A 25,289-nucleotide genomic window follows, 5' to 3' on the forward strand; every position below is an offset into this window, starting at 1 on the left:
CACTGACATGGCTCTCAGCTAGTAAGGTCCAGATACACAAGTTCTCCAGCTGGAAGAGCAACACAATACAGTGAACAGACATGAACACAAAGCCTTAGGCAGACTGATGTCACCTTACTCAATTTTCACCTCCCCCTGTGTGGAACTACTGCTGTTGTTGTTAACCACAGGTCACACACAGAATCAATTCAGTCGGAAAATATCTCTGAGATCATCAAGTACAAGTATGACTGAACACCACCTTGTTAACTCGAAAAAATTCTTCCAGTTGTCCAACCTAAACCTCCCCTGGTGCAGTTTAAGACTAGGTCCCCTCATCCTGTCACTGAACCAAAGTACAGAAATAGCCCAGCAAACAGCTAAGTGCTATAAAATACCTGTAAATGTAAGCAGAAATTAAGCTAGAACAACAGATAAGACAACACTTACTGTGAGGTTTCTGGCAATGCCTTCATAATTAACTGGAAGAATCATATGTAAGTATTAGTCACCTAAGTTAAAAAAGATCAGATGTAAAATGAAAGCATTCCTATCATGTGATACAAATGATAAGTTTGAATAAATTTCTGGGCATAAGAAATTATTTTTCCAGATTGAAAACCATATAGACCAAGATAATCCCTAACTGTCAAGCTATTGCTTTTAGGAAATTTTAGTTCAGCCTCTCTTTCCCTTGATTACTTATTAACAGATTTAAATTTAAACTATATTAGTTAAACTTTAGTTAATTCTACTAGCTAAAAGTTAAACTATACTTAAATACCAAACTATATTAACAACAGTTAGAAAAATAATCCAAGAAGTAAGTTTTTACAAAAGAAGCAACTAAATGCTGTGTTAATCAAGATGAATTTTTCCTCACTAATAAATTTATAAAGAAAAAGACAAAAGACACAAATGCAATCACTAGGACAGCAGTTTTGCCTAGGAAATATCCTTAGAAAGAAAGCCAAGCACCAGCTGGCTAAGATTCAGATGCTTAGACTCAAGCCAAAAGGGACCATTACATCATGTAGTTTGACAATTTGTGTAACATAGGCCCACTACATTTCACAGTTACTCTGTCCTGACTCTGATATCCAATACCTGACTCAAGTACATACAGGATTACCCTGGCAAGAGAACCATTCATAATTCCTGCACAGATACATGCAGTGCTACAAAGACAGCTATGCTACTTCATTGTAACAGTGCACGTGCCCAAAGGAGGAGATACGCTACTTTTCTTCTTCCTGAACTTCTTTCTCCAGGGAGAACCTGGAACTGCATTTGACTCCCACGTTCTCCAAGTAAACATTTAAAACAGTTTAGAATAGCATCAAGCAATGAAGTAAACAGGACTTAAAGTCACTGGGGCTGAGGCCTACAAGTTTTAAAGGGCACAGAGAACAATAATCTTGACAGAAAAGAAACACAACCGACCCAAAAAATACTATGAAACATGAAGAAAACTCCTGCAGTCAACATTTAAAAGTACCCAAAAATTGCAGGCATTAAATGTTTAACTAAAATTAGACTGCTTAACCAATCAGAGTTTAAAATTTGTAAGCATTCATTGATTTTTACTTAGTTTTATTATTTATGTGTATTTGCAGTTTACTCAGCTACTGTCAGGCCAGTAGGCCAAATTTTTATAACTAGGAAATGTAATACTCAAAATAATATGCAATGATGCTACCAATCTAACATTCTGCTAAGACAAAAATATTGCGAATTTATACAAATAAATCCATGGGATTCAAATATACTTTCAGACTTGAAAAGTCAAGTGGTCTCTAAAAACACAAGTGCACACACTACTCAGTATTTCCTGCTCATCATTATCCAGGTTGTCCCTAGTTGGCACTCACTCAAGTTTACTAACAGAATATGTGGATCCTAAGCTTGTATTTGTGAAGTACAAAAACATATAACCAAATAACAAAAGTTAGTTTAGCAACTACATACAAGAGAAATACTCATCTGGAACATTGTTAGGTCTTAGGCGAGCTGCAGGACCGGGTACAACTATGAAATCTTGAACATTGTCCAGATAGCTGTTCAGATACACTGTTCTTCTGCAGCTCCCTACTTCCATCCCTGTAAAAGGAAACACATTTCCTTTTAAAATGGGAATATCAATGTAGAGTAGCCTTGCTAAGGAGACATGTAACTTTAGTTGCAGAAGTCAGAAATGTAATTTCTTTGGGCTTTTTATCAGGAATCCCAAGGCATCTGACCCAAGGAGAGCACAATACTCATCTGTAGAAGATAAAAAAACCACACACAGATAAACACTATCAGCCATTTCCACAGCTGAGAAAGACTCTCCAATTTAATAAACAGACAAATTTTCTTTTATAAAGGGAAAAGAACTCTTATGAGCCTAAGAACAGCAGTAAGGGTCAGACCAAATATTAATTTAGCTCAGTATCCTACCTAATAATGTTCAGTAACATATCTAGAGAAATACCCAATAAGCACAGCATTACTAACTGGTTGTTCTCCCAGTGCTCTTTAGCAGTTTTCAGAAGTCAAAGGGACTTCAAGTTGCATATTGCATTTGAACTCTTAATGATTCTTGACAGGTTTACCCTCCATTCATAATTTTGTTTAAGTCTGTATAGACATTTGGCTTGCATCATTCCCTGTGGCAACGAGTTTTGCAATATTTTGTGCTCATATTTTGTTTGTCAAGCAAAGAAGTAGAAAAAAAATAGTAAAATATATAACTTACAGAAATAATTCCAGATATACAGAAAAGCTAGAAAAATAAATCAAAGTTTCATATTCACAGACTTCTAATAACATATAAGGGAAGTGATAGTTGGAAGGAAGATATGGCTTGTATTTTCAGTTCTCCAGCAGTTTGTAAACTGGTGCTGCGCAGTGTAGTTAAAGGAAAGAAGGAAATGAAATCTATAGTCTACAGTTCACCTTTTTTATTCTATTTCTTTTATCATATGGTAATGGTTGCAAAAGGAATTAGAAACAAAATATGAAAATTATTTAATTCCTCCCTATGTTGTACACTTCTTTACCCCCTCATAAAATAGTCTGACACTGTCTCACACTGACTATCTTTCATATCATCTTGACATTATAAAACATATTTTATAGGTATTACTTGTGTGTTAACCTTGACAGAAACATACAAGTATAAATTCAGAATATTACTTTATAAAGACAGTTCTTCAAAGTTCTGATATATTTTATAAAATCAAATTTACCATGATCTGATACAAAAATTATGTTCAGGCATTTATGCAAGTTCATTTGCTTTAGACCATCCATCAGCATCCCTACTATTTCGTCCACTCTCTGTAATGCCATGATGACCTGCAGGACAAAAATAGGAATGTAAAGTCAGTGTTAAAAATACTGTTAAATATGGCTAAATAAAAATGAGATCCTGCAGACTGCATATCGCCTGCATTGTTCAGAGTTACCTCCACCTACAAAAGACTAGCTATATCTACACTATACAGCCCTTAGCCCAATTTTTTTTTTCTGTCCTATATTGTACCATGACACAGCTATACATTTTTATGTGTTATTTCAGTTGCAGATGCTTAAAAAAAAGGAAAAAACCCAAACCAAAAACATCAATAAAGAAATCCCTCACAGCTATTCAGTACTTTTTAAGACAGTAGCAGTCCCAAAGACTTCTTATTTATATAAGAATCACAGGCTGTGATGGGGTCAATGTTCCTTTCGTCTGTCTCTTTCTGAGAAGGCATAAATTGTAACTGCAGGGAGATAAAGCCAATATCCACCTAACCTTAGCACAGAGGCTGGGGGGAAATGAATGACAACTGTAACTTGAATACTTCACCACCACAACTGGGACATTGTAATGCAAACCTCTGTTCTTGCTAAATGGAACACATACAAATTCTCTGTCCCCATTCCCCTCCCCCACCAAAAATCAAAGTGAACCATTAGTAGGAGCAGATAAGAGAACATACAAGACATACCCAAACACGCTTTGGTAATATAAAGCTTACTAAATAGGCTGTCTATTACACACTTCATATCAATGTTAACCATGGATGGACTATCTATTCACAAATTTTTTTCCTAATAAGCATACTTCACATGATCTCAGTTAACCTAACATGAATTATGGAAGTTACAGAGTCAGAGCAAATTAAATTAAAATTAAAATTAAAAAAAAAAATTAAGAAACTACAGAACTACTTACTCCGCTGCTTACTGGTCCAAACTTATGGCCCGAGGAATCTGGTTCTTCTAAATACAGAGTGTAAAAGTGTGGTCTATATCAAACAGTACCAAAAATGTAATATTTTACATACATGTTGAGACAGTTTGAAGAGATTATATTTCAACAATGGAGATCAAATATTGGAAACAACACTGTCATTCAGAGGAAAAATACTTTGAATGGAGAGATGAAACTTAATTAAAAAAGCTTTCAGTCATAGAAACAAGTTCGCATTAAATAATATTTTAACATTGTTAGAATAAAGCATAAGATATTGTTTAAAACAGAAATCATGTTTACAAAGTAATTCATTGCAATACCACTCAAACAGGAACTCACACTTGCAAATGTACACCTACCTTTCATCTTCAGGTAGCTGCAGCCAGCGAAGGACAGTCACCACTCTTTCTTCAAAGGGGATTGAGCTGTATCAGAATAATATAGTATCAACCAGCCATGAATTTCCAAGAGCTAAAAACTCTTAGCCATGTATTACCAAAAAAAAAAAAAAAACCAACACAAATATATTACAAACTATTTAGCAGGATGCAAATTTATCTATGCTAGTTGCCTGTGACTCTATAGGAGTTTATGGCCTGAGCTAAATTCCCTTGAATATTGTCCCCAATGACTGTAATATGATTAGAACAAAGCTCCCAGTAGTGCTTATGCTTATTATACAAAGCAAATAATTGGCCTCAAGGTGCAAAGTCACAAGAAGGTTTTCATTCCTGTATTATATTTTGAAAAGGTCTTGGTTTATGGGTGGGGTTGGGTATTTTAAATGTACATGGGTTGAATACAAGTTCTCATACTATGTCACAAAATAGATTTTCTCCATCAGTTACTGAAGTACACCAACAATAAGCACGTTGACCTTTAACAAAATGAGGCACCCACAAAATAAGTATTCAATATTTAACACAAGTTCAAGTAACAGTGTATCATCAGTTCCTAGGGAAAAAAAATATAGGTAGCAAATCAAGAATCAAAAATTCCATCCTACATGAAGGATGTAAGAAAAGAAAATGATCCTAAGATAGAAATGAGAAGCCTGATTCTTGGGCAAGATTTGAGATTATTAAATAAATGGTGATAAATATTTTCATTAAGCAGAAAATGTTTAATTACAGCAAAGAGCAATCACTGACTAAAATATGAGTGCCTTAATGTGAAATATTTTATAATTTGGAAGGAAAATCATTTTAAATTGGAGCAGCTTACCACAGTCAACAGTAAATCATGGACAATATCACATCAAAGCCTGATCCATTCACTGTATGAGAAGTTTGCATTGAAATACTCTACACCAACTACAAAAGGTTTTTATAAATAGAAAGAGTAAAGCACTAGAGCTTCAAAGCTAGTTATGCTTAAAGCTGATTTTTACACATCTTACCATAAAAACATTTCTTGATGAATGAAAGGATAATTAAACACTCTACATTATACTGAAACAAAGTTAATTGGATCCTAGCCTTTTTTTCCCCACTGCACAAAATTATTTGGAAAAGTAGGAAAAAAAAATGCTTTCTCTGGCATCTGTCCTGCTGCAATTGTTAAAGTCAAATATTCCTTTGAGACACAGGCATTTACATACCCATTGTATATTTCATACAGGTTTGGAAAGGTGCCATTCACTGCTACGTCAGACCCAGGCCAGAAGAACGTCCCTGCTTTCAGCCCTTGGTACATGGCTGTGAGCCAAATCTGCCGGAGAACATTCACCATCATTAGTGCCCACCACAGCTGAGAGACTGCCAGGCCCACTGCCACCCTCACCAACTCTGCACCCTTCAGCCAGACCAAAACCTGACAGTTTAATGGAGCACTCCAGTCAATCTAGCCTGTCATTGCTCTCTGCAGCCCAGATATACCTTGTAGCCTGAATCCTCGTGGCAAACACTCTCATCCCTGCTGCTGCTATGCCACAGAGAGCCAGGACAGAGGTAGGAACCATTAGTAGAAATGCAATGGTAGAACCATGGTTGGACACCAGGAAGGGGAATTGTCTCAAGAACAGTGACACAAGAAGGGATGGGAATATTCCAAAGACCTACATCCCACACACTCTTGCATATGGAAACAGCATTTTGGTCAGTTCTTTTGATTTTACTGCTGCTCTCATGATTTACAGATTTATGCTTTCTGCATGTTTTCTGCCTACTTCATATATCACTCTCTTCTCAGTGACCTGCAAAGTCTACACCCATGTGTTCTTTCCTCAAGGAAAAAAAAAAAAAAAACAAACCTGTCTTCCCCACACTACTAAACAATTGCATCTGGTCCCTTGCTCCCTTGCTATTCTTCAGGCTAGTGCTCACTCCAATTTTTCCCTGCCACTTCATTTTCATGGTAGTTTTATCAGTTTTGCCATAGGTGCGTGACTGAGCTGAGACAATTCCTTCTAAAACCACAAACTTTAGGCTTACGAGTAATTTGGGCAGAGCATAAACCTTTATTAGTGCTTCTTATTGCTCAAACTAACTGGTCTGTTGATTTCCTCAGAGAAGCTAACTGCAAGCCCACTCATATTAAAAGCAGACTGAAATCTGGTAGCTGTATTAGCTATTTTAAGCCAGCATTCTCCTTAGAGAAAATTCCATTTAAGTTCAAAAAAACCCATTACATTTTATTTCATTTGTTATTTTGCAGCTCTAGTACAGCAATTCCTGGTGGTGCTGAGTAATGCTTCTTGGCTGACTTAGAAGTACCCTCTGTACTCTTTCGACATCACTATGCATCCAAGCAATACTAAGTAACATAACAGGGTGATGTACATTCTCAGAAGGGTATTAATACTTACAGGCTGGCCTTGGTACCACTGTGGATTAAACTTCTCCTTATTTTTAAGGGTGAAAGACGCATTTCTTTTGGGGTCATACATCTTGTTATCAATTATACCATGAGATTCAGGATACAGCCCCTGTAATTGAGAGTATGCCTTGTTGCAACGCTCTAAAGAAAAAGAACCTTCCAGCTACACAAACATGTCCTTCAGACAAATATTGAATACTCTCTTGGTGACTACTACTCCACTAGTAGTTCAGGACTGAAGTTTAGCAGCATCATCTACCATTGCTCCCAAGCCCTGCCTTCCAACTCTTAGTTGGTTCCCAACGAGATTTTTAAAAAATTAGGGAATCTCCTTTGGGATCAAACTGAAATGAGTTCACATATTTGTTGTATCTTTAGTACCAAAGACAAAGCAATTACCTCCATCACATGAGCAAAAGCTCTAGCTGGGATAACCATTACATGAGCAGTGAAAGAGGTGCAGGCACTAGTTCTTGGGTAGTTTTAGCAGATTTTGTGCTCTATCTTTAAGCAGACTAGCTCCTTTATACATTTATAAGTGATAAAACAACACCACCATTAGGACCATTCTATTTTTCACAAGAATGCGGATTTGAGATAAAGCTCTGTAGTGTACACCTCACATGGCTGCAGGGCATGATTAATGCCTCTTAGTTGCATATTCAGTTATGGAGATCTGTGAGGATTACACAATTAAGCATCTCATTCCTGAACCTGTGTTTCTCACCAAATGCCCTGACAAACTGGGAGGCAAGAAAGTGCAGATCCTAGTATTTGATTGAGTTTTAGTTGTGGCATGATGAAACCAAAATAATCTTCTGGATTCCAACCCTGCATTTGTGTTGAAAACCTCCATTTTTCTTTTTCCTCTTATATGCAAGAAGCAGCAAATTTACAAGATCAGCTTTGTGACATTTCTATGCAGGCTTGGGTACAGTCCACCACAGAGACAACATAAGCATCTTTCCTTGCTCACATCTTCCCCTTCATTTCATAGTCTTCTTTGCATCATGCTAAACTACCTTAAAGAAGTGGAATAAGGTTGGCAACTTAAAGCAGTCAGGCTGCTCCCACTCCAAGAGCAGAAACTGCAATTTAGTGGAAATATCTGCACAAATGAGGAGTTGTAAAGTGATGTGAACTTTTGCCTATATGGGATTTCTCACAGCTACTCTTGGAAGGACTGGATTTACTTACATTAGATCTGGCCACTTAGCTGTAGTGGTATGTAATAGCTGTTAACCTAAATTACATAAATACAATACATACTTCTTCCTACTCTAAAGGGGAATCAAATTATTTTAATAATTCATCAAAATATACTATTGCCTCAGAGAAAACTTGATAAGTAGTAGTGGAAACATATAATATACAAGAATTCTTACTGTAACAATGGAGTAATGGTTGGGAAAGGTTTTTGAAGGATACACTGGTCTCATACTGGAAGTGTATGTTCCACATTTCTCTAGAGGGAGGAACAAAGAAAGTCAGCAAAATAACTGAAATAAAAATCTTGCAAGTTTCTCTCATGAAGATGTATACCTATTAAAAAAACATAAAGCCAAAATATATTTCCGGAAAGTTTTCACTCTTCAAAATTGTGGACTTAATACTTAATTTATCTTCCCATATTCATTTACAAGCTGACTAAATGCCTATTAACACAAATTTTATATATGCCTAATGACTGACTGCAATGGTCACACGAGCAAAACCTACAGCCTTGTGAAAAGCATGTACAGATAAGAATGAAAAATGAAAGCAATCACACCTTCCAAAGCTGCCCTGGTATGCAATAAGTGCAGTCTGCAGCTTGAGACCAACCAGCCACTTAACCCTGGTTGCTCCCAGAGGGAAAGTGGCCACTGACACAGTGATGCCTGGCTCTCTGAGTCATCTGTCAAATCACCACTTACTTTGCAGTCTTCCTTTCTTGCTTGTGGGGCTTTTAAACTACAAAAAGAAACTCTTATTCTAGGATGAATGTCAAAGTTTTCTTTATCTCTATATAAAAATCATATGGGTTTAAGGAGATTAGTGTACAGTAATTGCTAGTACAAAGAGGCATTAGCAAGGCCAAAACAACTGAGCAAACCTCATTTAAGAGGTCTAAATTTCCACCAGCAAAAGTGTGGGCCCCAATTTTCAGAAAGAAAGAAAAAAAAAAAGAAAACAGCTTCATTAACAACTAAAAAAATACCAAAACTGTTTCAACAGATGCTAAAGAACCAAAAGTTATGACCCTACAGGAAGAACACCTGGGTCAATCTTCACTATGACTCTGGGTAATTATATAATATAAATAAAATAGAAATTAAAGGCTCCATTAACATAGAAAGTGTTGCATCAAGGCACTTTGAACTCATTGCATTGGGGCTTTGATTAGATTTCAGTTGAAATAATAAATTTGAGCTAATCCAGTTAAAAAGAAGCCAGGTGGGAAAAATAAAACCCCTCAAGTCACACAGACATCCCCTCCCACACTTGTGTTCTGTAGTAACAAATAATCACTTGTACCTTTTTTTACTACAGGAAAACACTTAACACATTTCAACAATTTCCAAATCTGTTGTTGAGTCTGTTTTCCAAAATCTTTGGTTTCTTGTGTGGGTGGCTGGGGAGGTTGTATTTTGTTTTGTTTTTTAAAAGTAATAGAAAAACACACTTCTAAGGTTTTGCCAAAAATCCTAGGGACTTTTTGCTAGCACTTTCCATAAGAGTTGTCTTTATTCTCTTTGGCTTGTTGCCTTAGCTAAAGATGATTTAAGACAAAAGGATCATTTATCTAAAACTTAAAATATCACAGCATAATTGTATATGAAAATGTCTTCTCTGGGTACCACATGCGCACAGTAAGATTATTCCTGGGTTCACTAAAATCCCTCAGCTCTATGCAGAATTGTCCATCTTTCAAATAGCAGGGAGAGCAAATGTATAACAAAACTTGGTAAAAGTGAAATTATGATAGCCTTACAGGCATCTACTCTGACAGATTCCTCCAAGGAGACACCAGAATATCACTGTATGAATTAACAGAACCAAATAATGGAAATATTTTTATCTATCGGAATTCTGCACTTGTCATCAAATGCTTTAAAGATGAAAATCCAGGCATTTAGCACAGTTCTAATTTAATGCAGAACCAGGCAGTCCAGTACGTTACTGAATATGAGCAGCTGTTCACTGCTTTGTAAATGCTGTCATTCTTACCCTCTTTTCGAAAATTTAATAGTCTTATGAATGGATAGTTATGAACTCCAAAATTGTTTAATACAAATTTTCAGCAATAGTCAAGAAATTTATCCACTATTTTAACCTTTCTACACAGAGGAATAGATTTCATTACTCTTTTCTGAACAGTAGAATCCTGCAGGAGTACTTACTCACTCATACAGAAGTTAATCTTTACAATATGACTGCTTCCAGCATTTTTGGTGCCTAGACACATGGAACGTGAAGCACAGAGATTTGAAGCCACAGGACCTCAGTGTTATGGGATATACACCTCAGTAACACCAATTTTCATTCATGAGATTACTTTTCTCTTGCTGAAGAAAATTTGCATTATCTGAGCATTTCACCCACTATTTTACTATGAGGGAAAAAAGAAGAAAGCTGAAGATCCCATAGCACATTATATTGCAAAAGCCTTCTAGCAAATTACAAAAAAATGCTCCTGAGTACTTTAGAACTGTAAATATAATGCAGAATTAATGCTTGCCCCCAGACTATTCCTCATTTTATTTATGTATTATTAATCTTTTAAAAATGTAAGTTTTGACCATCAAAAACTTTGTTGTTCTGGAGAAGTGAAATTACTTTGACGAAGATTCAAAGATATTTGTATTTCTTAGGGGTCAGAATTTATCATGGGTTCAGTGCAAATAGAAATACAAGCTTATTATAGAAGTCAATGAGAGAAGCCTCACTGCAGTCTATCCAGACCAAAGAATGAGGAAAGTGTACATGGGGAAGTAGATTTGGCAGACTGGAAGCCCTACAGATGCTTTGTGACACTGCTGTCTTGTATCTCAGGCAGAGCTAGAATAATTTGTACTAGCCAGCCTCTCCTAGAAATGTCCCAGAAGCCTTCTCCAGTTTAAATTTTTTATAACTGCATCTAATGAAAACTTTGCAAGTGCCTCATTTTATTCTAGCATGGAACAAAATTAAAAAGAAACCAAAACCTCAAATACATCTGTGAATTGTTATGCTCTGGAACACATCAAGTTGTAACAACCACTGTAAAAAAAAAAGCAAGTATTTTTACTGATTTATTTTTAGTCAAACTGAAACCAGGCACCCCAGGTAGTAATTTATGAATGTCAAGAAGATTGGCGTATTTTTCAGACAAGAAATACCATCAGTTCTCTACAGACCACAGCCAAAACAGAAACAGGAAAAGTAACTAAAATTATTTAGACACTACAAAATCAAGTAAGACACTAAAAAAGCTGGGGAATATTTCCTCTGGAAATGTTTGTTAAATTAAGGCTTTCTTGGATGCATCATATTTCTACCAGCCCTTCTATATCATCTCTTCTTAGTCTCTTCCTTCTCTGTCTACTTTTTCCAAATATAATCAAATGCTTTTTATCTTGCTTTCCATTTTCCAAAGCCATTCCACCTAAATATGAGATGGTATGCATTATAGAGTAAAAAGGATCTACTTCTATTTTGAAGAAATAATCTCACAGCAAAAACCATCCACCTCCTAAATATAACAGGGCCTATCATTTATAAGATTTCACTGAAAATCGAAAGGGCCCCTTCCTCATGCCATCTCTCTTTCTTGCCCTTCCACTCTCCCACACCTCACTTCCCTGGGCATGGGTGTTCTTTAGGGCAACAACTTCCACATTCATGGCAAAAGAGTGAGGATTTTAAAGAGTGAGCAAAGCTGCATCCATGTTTTTTCAGGTAAGACATCATAATATTTCTTATACAAAGAAACTACTCACGTAATTTGCTAATAACAGGTAGAAGTCCACCCCAAGTCTGCAAATATTCTGCTCTGAAGCCATCCAATGAAAATAGTAATACTGGAGACTTGGTAAATCTGAACAAACAGAAATTGAATATTAAAAGACAGTCTCTGAGAAACAGTTTCCTATCACTAATTTCAAGAAAGTTTCCCCCAAACAGTGGGAATGTTCATTATGGGGCTATAAACCAGGCCAAGGAAGTCCTCCTAAACAGGAGGGTTTGCAGGCTGGCACAGTGGTGAGCACACAAGCCATCGGGTTGAAGGCTGGCAGAGCAAACCCTGCCCAAAGAGGCTGAGGTTTGCAGTGGGGCATGCACAGAAAAGCCATGTCAAGGTCTGATTTCAAACACACCCATAAAGTGAAGAACAAGCCAAGATGCTCAGATGATCCATCTGGTAGGTTTGGTACTCCTTATCTTGAAATCAGTCCCACTGAAGCAACATTCAGCCCCTCCAACCCCACTCTCCCACCCCAATGTAAGAGCAGGGAAAGAAGGCAATGTAAAGCCAAACTTTCCTTTATTCACTTTGCTCCTGAACAACCTGTAACCTAGCTGAAAAAAGGGATTCCTTTTTATATATATACAGTGCACAGAACTGTAAGCAAGTCTAATGTACAGGGTCTGTTAAATCAGCAAATAAAACACATACTCTTCCTTTCATCTTACAAAGATTATCTAACCAAAAAGAACTTGCTTACTGCTCCAGACGTACCACCAATCTCCAAACTCAAAAAATGGCCCTGCAACTGGAAACACTGTAACAGCATTTCTGCCAGGAATTTGACAGATAAATTCAGAAACTGATTTCACTGGAACAAACACAAATAAATTCTCCCCTTACAGTCTCCACAGGACCTACGTTTTCCAGTCTTGACTTGTTCCCAGATTCAGCCCTGTTCAAACAACTTCTCTCCAACTGTAAGTACTTAAAACATTGCATCACAGACAGGAATAGTAACTTCTGTAACATCAGTAACTTCTTCCTTGAAGAAAACATACCCTGTGTTTGACCTATAGACATGAGGGCATGTGAGACTGAAAAAAAAAAAAATCACTGCTGTGCAGCAATAACTACTGAAAATATGGAATTTCATAATACAATTGAATATATTTTATGTGTTAACTGCAAGCTCATTTTCCCTTTTTATATTTACAAACTGTAAAATTAAAATGCCTTTTTTTTTAACTTTGTTATACTTTAGTTTCCAAAAATAAAACAGTGAGGATAGAAGACAAATATTATTTATAAACTGTTGACAATTTCTTTAGTGATGTACCCCACAAAAAAATCCAAACAGTCATTTACAAATGAAACATTTATAAGCTGTGTGTCAGTCAAACAAACTAAAGAATAATCAGGCAACCAAAACATGTCTATCCTAAGAAAATTTCAATCAACAATTTGGACAACTGTTCAGCCAAAAGGATTTCATTAGTCAGAACTGTTACATAGCCTACCCTACACCTCAGATAGAATAAGACTTTTAAATGCATCTCTAAGATGTATTTTTGTAGCCTGCTTTTTAATTCATATGGCACAAGTGGGAACAAGAAATTAATGATTTTCAGGTCAAAACTAAAGCCCTTGGGCAGAACAGAGTAAGGAAACTTTATGCACTACCTTCACCCATATTACAAGTATTTTTTTGCACCACAGATTCTGATCTCTGCAAGTTTTGAAAATACCTTCTCCATGCCCCTTCCTGCTCAATAAATTGATTCACTTCAATGTAGAGGTCTAAAAATCTTCACTGCAAAGTTCTGTGCAATGAAATATGAACCTTGAGGCAAAGGCTGTTCAATATTACTTACCAACAAGTCTAACCTAAAAAAGAAAAAAATCCAAACCAAAACCAGAAAACCCCACCAAACTTAAAACAACCACTTAGAAAGGGACTTTACGCAGCTGTTTCTGGTTTGGCATTTACAAGTAAACCAACTGTTAAATACATGCTTTGGTTGTCTGCAAATCTAGCTACTGACCCCTTTGCACATGTAAAATTAAACTTGGCAAAATAGGCCATTGCCACAATGAGGGCAACTGGCCATTTCACTTTTTGTATACTCTACACATGCCAAAACTCATTTATTTAGTGATCTGCCCTGGTGCTCAGGGAAGCAAAGTGTGACAGACCATGTTAAACTGCACTCCCTTTGGAGCAGCTCCAGTAAATTCCCCAAGCAAACTGACCCAAGCTCCATTCTGAGGTATATCCGCCACTTCCATGCATTTCTCCTGCCAGTAGCCAAGACTGCACTTGCTACTTCAGAAATGGGCTGTCATGAGCAACCAAGCCTGGGAGGCTCAAGTTTTGGTCCTGCCAGTGATTCATGCTAGCTGCGTCCAAACAGTAAGATGAGCGTGTTTCACAGCTCTTGGATAAATAGGTGTGCCACAGTCACATCCTGACTCCAAACTGAAGGAAATGCAGTAGCAATTATCCTCTCCTATAAACCGGCTTCTATGGAAACATTATGCAGACAACACAGGCTTGCTGTGGTCTAGCAGGTTCACAGTCTGGATGATCAAGAGCTCAGAACCATGGAACACATTGCCAAGTTGACCTACCTCACTGCAGCCAGGTTAGACCATAATTAAAAGAAAGAAAAAGAAAACAAAATAGAAGGAAAAGAAAGTTCCCTTGCAAAGCTTAACGAAGTACACAGAAAACTTCCTATCCCACACACATTCATACACTACTGCCTATATACAGCCATAAAGCACAGATGAACAGCTTTCTGTCCCACTAAATGTACAGAAAGCCTCAACAGAAGGCATAAGAGCAACCTCCAGGTACTCAGAGAGATCAGCAAAGAGGAAAGGAATCAGATGCTCTTCCAGCTCAATGAAGATAGAACAAGTAGTAATAGGCCTGAAGTACAGAAAAAGACATGAGGACAAAAAGACATCAGTAAAGCCATCTATGTAAGTACTAGGATAAACTGCTTGAGTAGGTTTGAATTGTCTGAGTATTATTTCACTCCTAGAGCAGCAGGAAGACTAGATCACTCCTCAGATCTTACAGCCTATTAACTTTATAACCCTATTAAGCAACATAAAACCCAGTTTTGGAAAGACTTAGGTGTGTACTTAATTTTAAGCAGTTGATCAGTCTCATTGAAATCAGTGGGATTTCTCACATTAAGCACCTCATCGAATGCTGAGTAGTCTTTTGTCTATTCTGCACCACAGGAACAGCTAAAACACAGCTAAAATTAAAACAGAATAAAACCAGCAACCTGAACCCACAAAATACCTGTTATCCTGAAGTCTCAAAATGAGTACTGCAACTAAAGTCACCTGCACTCCTGCCTACCACACAGCATAGGAAGAAGTGGATTGTTTACAGAGTTGTGACTTTCGGGAGAGGCTTGTGTGCTAACAGTCTGAGATGAGACTTCAGTCAACACTGCTTGATTCAACTTTGACCACATATCACCCTTTCCTGGGCTGGGTTTTATTGCAACATTTTGGGGTTTACCAGGATTAAAAAGAATTTTAGAAGAGTAACTATGTATCCCTTTCATGAGCTGAACAGAAAAAACAAACAAAAAACCCTGAAAACAAGTTAACCAACAGGAGTTGCCCTACGGCATTTGTGTCAATAACTTTGACTGTGGATCTGCGCAAGACTTGTCTGTTTACCAACCTCTTGGGGGCAACGCCTCCTAACCTTGCATTAGGGAAATCAGCATCCTAAACTCAGTTCCCAGCACAAAGTCCCAAATGGCTCCTGAACTCAGAACAAAAGTTAATGAGAAAAACTTCAAGAACATCCTGGCTATCACCTTCCTCCATAGGGGATTACTGGGGACTTGGACTACAAGCTGGACAGAAGCTTCTGTTTCTGTCCTGAAGAAGGTTCTGACACGTCAGCATCTGTTAGTGCTCTGAACCAGAATGAAGGGTACTCAGTTGGTATGAAATATTCCAAAAAGCTATGTATTTTGTTTGACATTATTATAACTCTAATGAATAAATATAGCATGATTTAAATATCTTTATTCAAAAAAGTAATGACATAAGAACAAAATAAAATGGTTTTACTTTACTAGAAATATCCCATCGCACTATAATTTCAAAACCGAAATAAAATAGGTCTGATTTTTTTGATACTTGTCAGACAAGAACATAATTGAATTCAACTTATCCCATAACATATCTAGCAAGTATTTACTAGTGGAACATATTTCAATCAAGAATTTAAGTCACTTCTATTGATAGCTTAGATATACAATCATAGTTTATAGTCAACTTCAGCTATGAAGTTAATTTGAAGATCCCACAGGAAAAACAGTTCAAGAAATACAGGCTTTTTTTCCTGGCTGGGAGCTTTGCTGTACTATTCAAGCCTGAGTGCTGATGCCATAAACCACATGAGTCATTCCTCACAGTGTATACATAACTTGCAGGAACAGGCCCAATGTGGAGCTGAGCCAGAGAATACAAGGATCCCATGGCACTTTACACCTTTTAAAGAAAGTAATTCAGACAGCTTGCAAACAGTGTTGTCCTACTGCTGGTGGAGCTGGAACAGCAATCTGCCCATATTTTGCAGTTTTGAGGCTGGAAAATGCACATTATTGGAAAGGTCTTTTAAAGTGACAAAGGAGGGAGGCAATCTTAGGAGTCTAAGATTGCTGGATGGGTCCCAAAATATTTGGGATGGTGGGTATTGTAGCACATGTAGGTCAATAATACAGCTGGCAACCAGGCAGAGGTGCCCAGGGCACACACGTCTGTGAGACACAGCAGGGTTGAGGAAGAGGCATGTCTGCAAGTCAAGCAAGTGCTGGGATAGAGCAACCTGATCTGTTAGTAAGCACCACCAAATGCTGGCTGAACAGGTGTTCCTCTCTGTCTGGAGCTACTTTTACTGTGTAAAGCAGGTCCCAGGAAGACACAGCAGGGAAAACAATCTCAAAAATGAAATGCAAGCAAAGAGCAGAGCTATGCAAATATACAATTTCCTCACCCTTTTGGACACTGAGGTTCAGTAATGTCCTCACACTCTTCTTCAACCCAGCTTGCCTCTCCTTAAAAAAATAAATTGCACTCATTTGTTTAAGACAGTACATTCTTACTGACACATGCAAGGTTTTTTTCATTTTACCGGATGCTTTTAAAGTCATATTATGTTCTTGCTCCTTTTATACAACTATGGGTACATATGAAAGATGGTAGTAATTTGTTGATAATATTTACCTTTACAAACAGCTTGATAATTGACACAGCAATCTTTGCTTTCCACACAATCATCTGAACAGGAACAACGATATTCTGGTCGCCTCTTTTCTCCACACCTGAATTTATTGCAGGTCCATATGTGGGCTAAAAAATGGGTGAGAGAGAAGGACAGCACAATGATTAATACTACTGTAAGTCCAGAACTAATAAACCAAGTGTTAAGTTCAGTCTCAAATCTCTACTCACTGAGGAATAGTCCTCATGTGTAATAGAGATGATGAGTTATCTCATACACGCATAGCATCGCAAACTTCGGCACATACCCATGACTAGGTATCCAAGAGCATAGTCATCTGAATACAACTATGCAGCATATGGGTATAAATATCACAGATCAGAAAGAATCCTTTTTAAAGATCTCCTGAAATATGGTAATTTATGTGGGTTTAATCTAGTAAGATCATACTATATAAAAGTTTCCAAAAAACTCCCCCAGGAAAAAAAAAACCAAATTGAGTCTGAATTTGGAATGCCTAGAAAACACTGAGCAGCACTAACTTATTCTGACTTGCATTTGAAGTCACAATATATTTTACCAGTCATCATCAGACACTCCAGCCTCATTCAGCACCTCTTAAGCACAGGCATCACTACCACTATTTAAGACTTTATACTTCAGCTCACAGGAAGGCCTACTGACTTCAGCTCCACTGCTGACTTTATTAGAGAACATTGGTTTCTATGAATGGCATATTCCATTACATTGTATCATCTGAAGACCTGGATGTTCTGGTTAAACATGAGCCAGCAGTGCCCTGGCAGCCAGGAGGGCCAGCCCTGTCCTGGGGAGCATCAGGCACAGCATCGCCAACTGGGCAAGGGAGGGGATTGTCCCACTCTGCTCTGCACTGGGGCAGCCTCACCTCGAGTGCTGGGGGCAGTTTTGGGTGCCACAATGTCAGAAAGACATTAAACTACTAGAGAGTGTCCAAAGGAGGGCCATGAGGATGGTGAAAGGTCTGGAGGGGAAAGTGTATGAGGAGCAGCTGAGGTCACTTGGTCTGCTCAGCCTGGAGAAGAGGAGACTGAGATAAAGTCCCATTATAGTCTTCAACATCCTCACAAGGGGAAGGAGAGAGGCAGGTACCAATCTCTTCACTCTCATGAACAGTGACAGGGCTCAAGGAAAGAGCATGAAGCTGAGTCAGGTGAATTTTAGGTTAGGTATCAGGAAAAGACTTCTCACCCAGAAGCTGGCTGGGCACTGGAAAAGGCTCTCCGGGGAAGTGGTGACCAAGTTCAAAAAGCATTTGGACAACACTCTCAGGCACATGGTGTGACTCTTGGGGTGTCCTGTGCAGGGCCAGGAGCTGGACTTTATGATGCTGATGGGTCCCTTCCAACTCAGCATATTCTGTAATTCTGTGATTTTGTTATCAGTCATAAGCACAAATAAATCCTTTACATTCAATGAGGACAAACACGAGTGAATTTACCAGTTGAGTGAACACTTAAGTGAAGATCTTAACATGGAAGCCAAATCTAAATGTTTGAACAGAGAACACTCAATGATTTTCATACATGACCAGCAATTAGAAATCCTTAAAAGCATTGCCAGGAAGTTAAACTCACTTTCAGATTACTGTATTTCAGTAATTCCATTAATATCAAATAGATCTTTACTTCCATGAGAGAGAGAAGAATCTATTATGGTTCTAGTTACATGATGCTATTTGATTCTCCACTGATGTTAAGGCTGATTAAAAAATAAAAACCAAACACCATCAATCAATTCATTTGCATTCTTAGTGCTAAGACAGACTCTCCAGTTTGTTTTTAAAAAATCTTTATCCACAGGGGGAGTGATGTAATAAAACAGAGTAAAACCCATGTGACTATGTACCTGGATATATCAACTATATATGTGTAACCTGACCTTTCAACAGCAGTCAATTGAAGCAGGGATCTGAGCTCAGTTTAATTTTTTTGGTTTTCAAAGTCTACATTGGAATTTTAAATGTATCAATGTGGCCTCACCCAGACATTAATCAAATGCATTTAAAGAGCAGTGAGAAGAAAAAATGTTATCTGAAAGGAATGCTGCATTTGAAGCATTAAGGCAAAACCAAAGTAGATAAAATAGTCGAGTTCTGTCCTTGGTGTTCTACCCACACTAACACCTTTCCCTGTGAGATTTCTCCAACACATTTTTCACACATTTGCCTATCTGACCTTTGCCTTCTGGCAACTTATGGCAGCTGCTTCTCATTTCGCAATCCTTCACCAGTGCAATCTGTTTTGTTGTCCTGCCTTGATTCGTGCTCATGATCCTTGCTTCACACTCAGGCTGGGGAGTTACAAGGCAGAGGACCTGAGCAGCTGGGTAAGGAGAGATGGCAGCTTTCACAGAGATGCTCTGTCCTTCCCCCTTTTCACTCAGGCAATGGTAGACAAATGCAATATGCAGAATGCACTTCTATTCCAGGCTTGCCCAAGGATGTAGGAGTTATCCCTGATGCCAGGAACAATGCAGATCACTGTTGTCTCACCACCAGAGAACAAACAGCTGGCTAAGACCTCCATTTGTTGTTGTTCCTCCTCCTTCCAAGGGGGAGGGCAGCAGCACAGTCTGCTGCAGTGTCTCTCCTCAGGGAAAGCCAGCCTACTGGCTATGTCAGCTCCTAAGTAGTCCAGCTGGGTGAAACCCAAGCTTTGTTTATGTGAAACAGCAGCTGTACCAGAGCCCTGATGTTTCCACAGGAGTCCCCAGTACCACCATCACCACTGCAACTCCACCCAGGAATGCAACACAGAGAGCACAAAAAGGGGGAGATGAGTGGCATCAGAACCACTCTGCTGTTCAGTAGCCCCACTTTATTCTCACAGCCCGTCTGAAGTAAGTCCTGACCACAACAGTACTCACATATGCTGAGCTGTCCCTTGTCAAAGAACAGGAGAGATTGCTCCCTCAGCTTTTTTCCATCCTTACCTGGTTGTATACATGTTTCCTGGTAATCTAAGCAGCAGTTTCCAAGCTTGACACAATCTTTATCACAACGGCAGCTTCCAAAGGTCCTTTCAAAGCAACGACCTTTGCAGGTTTTCACTGTAATATTGGATAGTGTTAGATGTCAGTGGCTGAGCCCAAATCAGTCAACATGCAAAAGAAGCTAGTACAGTCAGCATGTGAAATGACACACGTGGCCATTCCACAACTTACAGCATGGCTGCAAAAACAGTGACAGCCAAAGGAAAGTCTTGTTCCAACCAAATGCTTATTTCTTCTTACTGAACAAAAATATTTTTTCATCATATTGAACAAAGAGTTCTGTTCTGTTTTAGGAGGAACATGGTGTTTCTGTACTGGCAGAAACAAATTAAATAAAAGTCTACAATTCTAGTTGTGATTGTCCTTGCCTTTCTGTGTCACAGGAAGATGTGAGTACAGTCACTCAGAATATGTAATATCTCAAGACAAAAAGTGGGGTGTTCCAAAGCAGACACAAGAGATACAAACTTGAGTATACTGCTCACTGGCTTATTTTTTGCTCAATTTTAATATGAAAAAAAGAAAAAAAGACATAGCATTCTTCTATTAGACTGGGGTTGCTGAGGGCAGGGGAATACTCCCCACCCCCACCCCAAAAAAACAACAAAAACAAATCAAAAAACAACCACCAAAAAAAACCCAACCAACCAGAAACTGGTGATGTGAAGGATTAACAAAACTTAAGAATTTTGTCACACTGTCTAATCCTGAGCAATCACCAGAAGGGAGTGAGGTAAATCCTCCATCATTTGGCTCCTCTTCCGAAGAATCTTGAGGTGTGTGATATGAGGAAAATGAGATAATAATGAACCAATACTGCAAAGCTGTAATAAAATGAGAAGAAACCTATATATATTATAATAGAAGTTTTATAAACTGAACTTCTGTTAAAAGTCATTGTTTGTTCAACTTTGAAATTATTCTTCATAGTTGTTCCCAACATGAAGCCTAATTTCTTAAAAAAAAAAAGAATCTTTCGTAACCTTCTACCTGAAGAAACTTCACCATTGAAAAAACCACATATTTTTCAGAACAGCAAATAGACAGAGGAATTCCACAAGGAATGTTTTCAGGCTACAATTCTAACCAGTAAAAAAATAACTTTTTTTTCATCCATAATTGACTGGAAAAGATGAAAAACAAATGTTCCAGGACAACATGAAATAGAAGTTGTTGCGTTTTGTTGTTTTGTTTTGTTTTTTTTTTTTAATGGTGAACTGAGAAAAGCCAGCCATGTGACATCACCACAGTGAAAGTTGGGATACACGGAAGCTGCCAGACCAGACACTGAGTACCAGGATCTCTACCTCTCAAATGAGTACACACAAGAATTGAGTACACCTGAGGTTTATTTTCTGGTATTTTTATTCCCCTCTTACTGATATTGCTTCAAGCAGTGCATGCAATCCTCTTCCTGCAGCAAGGAGGGTGGCTTTGTGATAATATGAAACTTAATGCACTAAAAGAAAAAAAAAAAAAGGAATTGCTCAGTAATATTACTAAATAAAAGACATACTATTTACCATCTTTTGAACAGCTAGGCTTCAGGCCAAATATACATCCTAGGATTGTTGTTAACATGCAGACACAGAGTACCTGTGGGACAGGAAGGAAAAGAAAATACTGTTAAATTACCACTGAATGGTTTTGAAAGCATTCTTTTTCTCTATAATGCTATACGATTGTACTGAAATTCATAAACATGCTGATTAAGAGGCTGATTTCACTGTTCTCACTTCCACAAGTAGTTATGTTGCTTGCAATTAATTACTAGTGTATGAACATGCTTGTGACAACTGGGCCTACGCATATAATTTCTTCTCAAGTCATTTAGCATAGACATATCATCATGTCTTTCTTGATTTCTTTTATATCATTCTTTCATGATGATATATTTCTATTTCTTACATATTTTATAGAAACATTTTTATTCCACTCTTTCCTTCCTCTTACGTTGTTCTAAGAAGGTGAAACGAAGTTTTGCCATTAACCACAGACTACAAACAGAAGGCAAAGCCCTTAAGTGATACCTATAATTTTCTCAGGCAGGAAAACCCTTTCCCACTTCCTAGGATCCAGTTCATACTAGATCTGGGTCCACACCATGGTAAGCAACTGTGGGATGTCACATTAAGGCTGGCCACAATGTCTTGCACTGACCAGAAACTATGGCTGTGTTCCTTTTGGATTCTGGATGCACTGAAGTTATCGAACAAGTAGTATATTTTCCTTGCCCAGCATTTTAGGGCAAGATTTAATGCCTACCCAAATACAGGCACAGATTTCTTTTAACCTCATTAAGTATTGAATTTGGTCCATAAACTCTTTAGAAAAAGTATACATAGTATCAGTGCATATACAGTAATTAAAGAGAAGCCAACAATGCAGTTACAACAGCCATTCTATTTAAGTGTAGAATGTAATAAAGTACTTTGCCAGAAGTCCTGAAACAGAAGATACTGCAGTAATTCAGATTGTCTTATACAAAAGAATTTGGGGAGCTCTGGGTAGGGAAAATATGTACATACTACCTGTCCAGTCACTGTTTTCTGAGGAGAAATTGCATTGAAGCAATACTTCAATAACTTCACATACGTGGCTACACAATTCTCTACCTTTTTTTTCTCCTTTCCCATCAGCAAAATCTGCTGAGTCAGCCTTGAGTAGGACACCTGAATCATATTGTGATGTGGCAAAAATTCCTTCCATTTTAAAAAGCACCTAATTATTTCTCAAATATATTCTTTTTAAAGACTGTGAGCACTTCAGTAACTAAAAACTATTTGTGTTTTTTTTAACAACTCTACAGTTTACTATGCAATTTTGTTCACTAAGCAGTTAATAAAGACAGTGAGAAAGCAATTTCTGGAATACGTAGCATTGGAATTCAGATATTACTCTGAATTTAAGTACAGAGCTTTGTAGTCCTATTTTTGCTTGTTTGTTTTTAAATCAGAATATTAACACATGCAGCATCAACACTTTCTGTTACATCAGTATCAACAATCTTATCTTCAATGTAAATTGTTCTGGACCTTTGAAATCCCCCATATAAAATATCATCTAGATAAGAGCAGGTGCACAGGTAGGTAGGTGATACTTCAAATGCAAGATGTCAAAGCCCAGAAAAATCAGTGGAGAGGGTGAAACCTGTTATTGTCCTTTTAACATTGTTATTACTGTTGTTATTATTATTCTTAAATTACAAATTAATTCATTTATTTTTTAAAAGCCAGGTTGAGAACATTTTATTTCTGGGTGAAGATACACTGCTTCTCTGCTCCCACCAGGCTCTGCTACTAAGATCAAGGAGTAGAATGTCCTCTGGGATGTAAACACAAACATGCTTTAAAATAAGCAAAGCCCTTAGCTACTCTATCTGTAACAGCTTTATTCCCACATCTTCTAATAGCTACATGACCTATGGGATTTATGCCACCTAAGGCATCCTTGTACAGAAAACATATTGCAGTGCCACTAAATGGACTATTAATATTCCCTTATGGAGCTTGAGTATAGGTAATGCAGGAATTTAATCAAGACACCAAATTAATGCAAAAATAAAATCTACATAAAACCCACTCCAAAGCCACAGCATTATAACACTCCTCAACATAAAACTGGTAAAACTTCACTAAAGTTTTCACAAATAATTCCTGTGATTTTGGCACCAAATGTAACAAAAAATCACAGTTTTGTATTGTATTCCAGGCTGTCAGTTTTACGCTTCTATGAATGTAATTCCAATAATCAAAAACAAAAGGATTATGTTCACTGAGGCACATGAGTGCTCTTTTGGGTACAAAACACTACAAAATGAAATAATAAATGAAGATCTTAAAACTCTCGACTCACTACATTAAAGCCTTTGTTTTCTTAGCCTTGGTCCCACTAGCTTAAATTTGTCTTAAAAATACTTTACTGCAAAACACTGAGGCTTCCCCTTCCTTTTCGTTTTCTTCTTTCTTTCTTTCTTTCACACTTAATAAAGAAGTTTTACAAAAACAGTAAGTTTACACATAAAGCATTTGACAATGTTTGGAACAGCCAAATCTAACCCAGTGGAACCCCATGCAATTGCAGCTTAGTGTTTAAGGCTTTGAATTGAAGCTTTATCTTGAGCCTGAATGACTTCAGTCACATGGATATTATCCACACAAATGGCAAAATGTTCTACTGGAACAATAAGGAGCAGCTAATGCTGGCCAGCAGCAGCAGTAGTCCCTCCTAGGCACAGCGAGAGGTGCTACACCAGTAGCTGACCTATTGTCAGTGGAAAGGCCCTAAGATTATCAACTCTGAAGATGATGAATATTCAAATTATTTTTAAAGATTCAGATACTCATTGCATCTCACTGCTGCACCCTAAAGATGAACTAGTTTACTTTGCTTCTTTCTATATTGCAATGTATCTATGCTGCCCAGAGAAGTTGTGGATGCCCATCCTTGGAAGTGTTCCAGGCCAAGCTGGACAGGGCTTTGAGCAACCTAGTGGAAGGTGTCCCTGTCTATGGCAGGGAGGTTGGAACTAGATGATCTTTAAGGTCCCTTCCAACCCAAACCATTCTGTGATTCTATAAGAAACCTCACTGCAGCAATAGGTTACTAATATTACCTGACCTGTTTTACATACAGGTAGCTCAGGTTTGGGATGCTGCAGTCTGCTGCATAAAGATTGTATTTTTTTTAATACCAAGAAAGACAAGTAGCTGCATGCATTCTTGTTTACTAACAAGCACCTTGTTTAGCACCCTGCAGCAAGCACCAAACTCAAATCTCTAACTGCTACTACACTGTCAACATAACACCTGCCTTGAAGGTTTAATCTTCCTTTTTAAATAGGAAGAAATCTTACCTGTTCTCTCTCACCCATATACTTCCACTCAAAAGAGAGAGCAAGAACTGAGAAAAAGGTGCAATTAAGAAAGAATATGGGAATCCAACACTCAGTAGGAAGACAAGTAACATTAAAGAACCTGGCCTTGTAATATACAAAAGTAGAAAATTTAACTTTTATCATCTATATCTTATGAGGTTGCTGG

The 25,289-nt window shown here is 37.7% G+C and overlaps 1 protein-coding gene across 2 annotated transcripts in view; it reads right to left on the minus strand.

The window, feature by feature from the left end:
- ENPP1 (ectonucleotide pyrophosphatase/phosphodiesterase 1) overlaps positions 1-25,289 on the minus strand; it is an 89,936-nt gene that overhangs the window by 52,110 nt on the left and 12,537 nt on the right. For both annotated transcript variants that reach the window (XM_082303259.1, XM_082303258.1), the window contains exons 2-14: positions 21,771-21,843; positions 20,188-20,304; positions 17,217-17,342; positions 16,987-17,047; positions 11,983-12,080; positions 8,407-8,486; positions 7,011-7,130; positions 5,805-5,914; positions 4,564-4,629; positions 4,184-4,256; positions 3,210-3,318; positions 1,948-2,079; positions 430-461 (exon numbers count right to left, since the gene is read on the minus strand). In XM_082303259.1, coding sequence (XP_082159385.1) covers positions 430-461; positions 1,948-2,079; positions 3,210-3,318; positions 4,184-4,256; positions 4,564-4,629; positions 5,805-5,914; positions 7,011-7,130; positions 8,407-8,486; positions 11,983-12,080; positions 16,987-17,047; positions 17,217-17,342; positions 20,188-20,304; positions 21,771-21,843 — 1,197 coding nt within the window. The remainder of the gene's footprint in view (positions 1-429; positions 462-1,947; positions 2,080-3,209; positions 3,319-4,183; positions 4,257-4,563; positions 4,630-5,804; positions 5,915-7,010; positions 7,131-8,406; positions 8,487-11,982; positions 12,081-16,986; positions 17,048-17,216; positions 17,343-20,187; positions 20,305-21,770; positions 21,844-25,289) is intronic.

This window comes from Coloeus monedula (genome assembly GCF_965178545.1).
Source record: "Coloeus monedula genome assembly, chromosome: 2".
Lineage (NCBI taxonomy): Eukaryota > Metazoa > Chordata > Aves > Passeriformes > Corvidae > Coloeus > Coloeus monedula.